We start from the raw sequence: 4,653 nt of genomic DNA on the forward strand, positions 1-4,653 counted from the left end.
ACCTAATTAAAACTTCCTAAGTGGCACCCATGGGCATGGCACACTCAAATGGGATGGGGCTGCAGGTGTGTGGGATGGAGGCCAAGACTGGGACTAGGATTGGGATTGCAGAGCAGTGACAGCATGGCGTCAGGGCCTGGGGCAGAGTCACAAAACACTCCCCATGTGACAGATTGTGACCGGCCCAACCCAGGAAGGGGGCAAAGTGTATGCTTGTGACCTGGCCCCAACTCAAGCAGACCCAGTACAATGTGGCTGTGTAGTGGCGTATCATGGCCTAATCTAGTCATGATCCATTGGGCACTTCTGGGTTGGGTCAGACACAGTCCATCATGTGGGGAGTGGATCACAGCTCTGTCCTGGACCCTAGACCTGCACTGTCACTGCCCTGCAATCCTAGCCCTGGGCCCACCTGCCTGTCACACTCCCAGATGCCACTTTCCTCCCACTCATGGCCCCATCCCATCGACCCAGCTGAGCGCTCCCTGCCCACAGAAGTCCCAGGCCAGTCTCCATGGAGACCCTACCTGCTCTATATGGCACCCTTGGCAGTAGGTGCAGGACAGACAGGCTGGGGTGCCCAGGCAGCAGGGATGGGTCCAGTGACAGCAACACTAGCAGCAGCAGCTGGAAGGAGCCACCGGTGCCAGGAAGTGGAGTCTGACTGTCATACTGCCCCAGATCCGCTGTGTACCCAGGGGCAGTGGGACCAGCTGCATGTGCCAGGCCTGGGCTATGATCTGTGGGCCAGAGCTGCATTTTGCCCACCTTTGCGCTAACTAGATAATTCCAGTAAAGCCAGTGCAAGTAATGTGGGTAATAAGTTTGTACGTAACTAAAAAATGTAGTGGTTAGAATTTTGTTACTGGTAAGTAACAAACTTGGTGGATAGTTCTCAGCACAGTTTTGTATAAAGAATAATCTGTAATGTTGTTCTTGTGTGTGTGCTTGGGACTAACATGAATGTGATATTATCAACCTCTGAAGAGTTGGAAAGGAGGTGGTTAGTGCTTTAACTTCTCCACTTTTCTTTATCTCCTGTTGGAAGGGCCTGAATGTGGTCTTGACCCATGCATTTGAGGCATCTACTTCCAGGGTTGCTTCCTGCCTGGATGGCCTGGACAAGAGGTCAACCCCATTTATGTCAGTGGGAGAAGAGTCAGATAAAATCTGTTTCTGGGCTGTATGTAGGCTGCTGACCTCTGCTATAAAGGTTTATTTGACACATATTATATAAAGAAACAAGAGAAGCCAAAAAGAATGCTGACAATTTAGTTGCGAAAAGCAAGGGGTGGGACCAGAAACCTTTCTGAAGATCTTTTTTTTTAAGTTTTATTGAAACTATAATTTCCTCAGTGGAAATATTCCTGGGGATCTTCTATATAGGTGCCATCCAGCTTGAGAGGTGTTACAAAACTAGACACAAGAAATATGGTACCTCACTTTCTTGTACATTAGTTTACAAAGATTTCTGTACAAACCTATACGAAGTAGACATAAAGCACAGGTATATGGATGTAGCACTCTTTTATATCCAGAGGTAAATAATGCAGGCTATTGAATAATCTTTCTCTTCTTTTAATCCTATTAGAAAACGTAATTTTTATTTTCACTTTTATTGCAGGATGTCACAGTTTTTTTGCCTGAGTGGGAGGATGGACACTTCTATCTTGCTAAGTACTATGATAAACTGATGCCTATGGTAACTGACAACAAGATGGAAAAGCAAGGAGATCTGATTAGATATATAGTCCATCACTTTGGAAGGTGCAATGATAATGTGTTTTTTCCTTGTTTTTATTAGAAAGGCTATATTGGTGAAATAATCAAAACAAAAAGCACAAATTATTTTGTTTTTATTTGTCTGACTTCAAATTTTCTACCATAATTTAAAAAACCCCATGAATGTATAGCTAATGCAGTTTATTCTAGCTTTGTGTGTTGTATTCAGTTTTTGTTTTGTTATTTAAAGAGCGTTAAATGAAATGATTGCTTACCTATATTTAAAATGATCTCAAAGTGGTTGTATCAAGCATGAAGTGAAACTAGGACAGCAATTACTAAATTAATTGATACAGATAATTTGTGCAGAAGGTAGTAGGAGTTTGATGTTAGAGCAGGGGATGCATCACAAATGCCTAAAATAGACTGTACAGCAAATATCTAAATAGCTCACTTAAGGATTTAAAATTTGTTGTACTTCATTTGCTATAAATGAACTGTATCTTAATTACAAGTGTGGATATGTAATTGCAGATCTCTACAGTATGGAAACCAGTTCATCTATCAGTCAATGCCAAGAATGTTATCTCTGTGGCTTGACTTCGGAGCAAAAGGTTATGAGTGTGAAAAAGGTAAAACATTTTTTACAGTACAGTTTTTCTGCTATGTTAAGTCTTTCTAAGAGAATGTAGAAAGTGCTCTAATATTGATATACAAGTACTTTTGTTTGAATTTGCAGGTTGGGTATTTTGAAATGAAACCAGAATAGCTCACCTCACTATTACAATAACAAACACAGGGGGATGGGTTGCAGTTGGGGCAGTGAGAAGTGGAGCAGACTGTCAGTGGGCACTCTCCTATCTGTTCTGTATCCAGTATTGTAGGTGAGAAGGGGGTGACAGGCAGCAGTGTAGTTGTATATCTGTTGGCAACTGAAATGTTCCCTTTCTGAAGCTCTTCAAATGTTGCATCTCTCTCCACCCTGGAATATTAACAAATATGTACAATTCTGTGGGTTTGTTTTATGTATACATACTAGCAAATTTCCCATCAAGAATGATGGGGAGAGGTGGGCGGGGATGGAGTGCCACCACTCACCACCCTGTGCCACTGCCTCCCAGGAGCAGAGCAGGTGCTGCCACGCACCGCCCCACACTGCTGCCAAGCCACATGCGGCCCCACATTGCCACCACCTCCCCCCACCATTTGCATGCAGCCGCCACCGCTCACTGCCCTGCACTGTTGCCACACTGTGTCCAGCAATGTGCAAGCTTCTCCCCACTGCTCCTAGGAGCTGGCAGCAGCACAGGGTGGTGGGTGGCGGCACTCCTTCCCCACCTGTCATTCTTGACGAGCATTCTTGATGCAGCACTAGCTGGAGCCATGCCTCCCAAGAGCATTAGGGACAGACAGACACACAGACAGTCAGATCGACTAAGCCCTTTATATATAGATATAGATATATATCCCATTAAAAAAAGATCTCTCTCTCTCTCTCTTTTGATGTATCTCATAGTAAGTTTTTATAGTCTGATTTCTCTGCATTTTGTTTTCCAGCTGGTCGTTCTGAACGTGTACAGATGAGAAATGATTTAGCTAAAATAAATAAAGTGATTACAGAACATACAAACTATTTGGCTCCTTATCAGTTCTTAACAGCTTTCTCCCAATTAATCTCTCGAATCTGCCACTCTCATGATGAAGTCTTTGTTGTTCTGATGGCGATTGTTGCCAAAGTATTTCTAGCCTACCCACAGCAAGCCATGTGGATGATAACTGCTGTTTCCAAGGTAATTGGATAAGTACAGGTACATTTTTTTATAAAGCTCTTACAGAATCTTTCCACCAGAAAAGAAATTTGAATAACCTTGTATCGTATGTTTAAATAAAGGAGTAAATAAAGCTGTTGCAATATAGTAATGTAGAACAGAATATTTTGTTGACACCACACCTCCCACCTGGTCAGGAGAATAGAGGTTCAGAAGCGATAGCTTGAAGGTTTGGAATTCATAGAGTTCAAAATCTTTTTCTGACACTTATAACCTGTTTTGTTTCTTTTGCAGTTTTAGAATATGGTGTAAAATTTGAAGCCTGTAAATGCTTATGAAATCATACATGAAATTTAGTATTAAATACTTTCTATTTCTGAATTTTGTTAGATATTTTAATTTCATTTTATCTTACAACAGACACAGTTCTTAAACAGTGACTAAGTTTAAGTAATTTTTAATTTTGTCCTCTTTTTCCAGTCCTCTTACCCAATGCGTGTGAACAGATGCAAAGAAATCCTAAACAAAGCTATTCATATGAAGGCATCTTTAGGAAAGTTTATTGGAGATGCAACACGCCTTACAGATAAACTCCTAGAATTATGCAACAAACCGGTATGTGTCCAAAAAAAGCACCAGATCACATATATTTTAAGTTTCATGCAAAACTTTTTCTGTAGCTGCATCACTTACTTAATTAGAATAATGTCTATGTAATTCTTTTTTTTATAATGAGATATTTTGTAAAACATATTCTAAAATGTATCTTTGAAACAAAAAATATTTTAGACAATAGAAAAAAAATGTCACAGGCAAAATTTGAAAAGAAAACTAACATAACTTTTCTAAAACTTTCATGAGAGTTTTTGCCAGTAGAATTTTATAGAATTCTTTTGTAATAAGCATATTTATATAATTTTCAAAACAACCGTTTATAATTAACAATTTTTAGTTTGCATATTTTTCATTACTTATGTTAAGTAATATTTAGAATTTTTTCCAATAATTTTACAAGGCTTTAAAAAGCAGGGTGACCGTGGTATTAATGGTAAACCACTGATCTACCATATTTACTCAAATTCAAGATGAGGTTTTTTAGTATGGGGGAAACAGCCCTTCATCTTGGATTCAAGTACAAGCCTGTGAAGAAGCCAGGTGGCTG

General features: G+C 40.1%; 1 protein-coding gene across 3 annotated transcripts in view; it reads left to right on the forward strand.

Moving 5' to 3' along the window:
* Nucleotides 1-4,653, forward strand: part of ATR (ATR serine/threonine kinase) — an 89,665-nt gene that overhangs the window by 61,155 nt on the left and 23,857 nt on the right. For all 3 annotated transcript variants that reach the window (XM_019503565.1, XM_019503566.1, XM_019503567.1), the window contains exons 36-39: nucleotides 1,625-1,767; nucleotides 2,257-2,354; nucleotides 3,280-3,512; nucleotides 3,972-4,106. In XM_019503565.1, coding sequence (XP_019359110.1) covers nucleotides 1,625-1,767; nucleotides 2,257-2,354; nucleotides 3,280-3,512; nucleotides 3,972-4,106 — 609 coding nt within the window. The remainder of the gene's footprint in view (nucleotides 1-1,624; nucleotides 1,768-2,256; nucleotides 2,355-3,279; nucleotides 3,513-3,971; nucleotides 4,107-4,653) is intronic.

Source organism: Gavialis gangeticus, unplaced genomic scaffold, assembly GCF_001723915.1.
Source record: "Gavialis gangeticus isolate Ggan-Ray unplaced genomic scaffold, GavGan_comp1, whole genome shotgun sequence".
Classification (NCBI taxonomy): domain Eukaryota; kingdom Metazoa; phylum Chordata; order Crocodylia; family Gavialidae; genus Gavialis; species Gavialis gangeticus.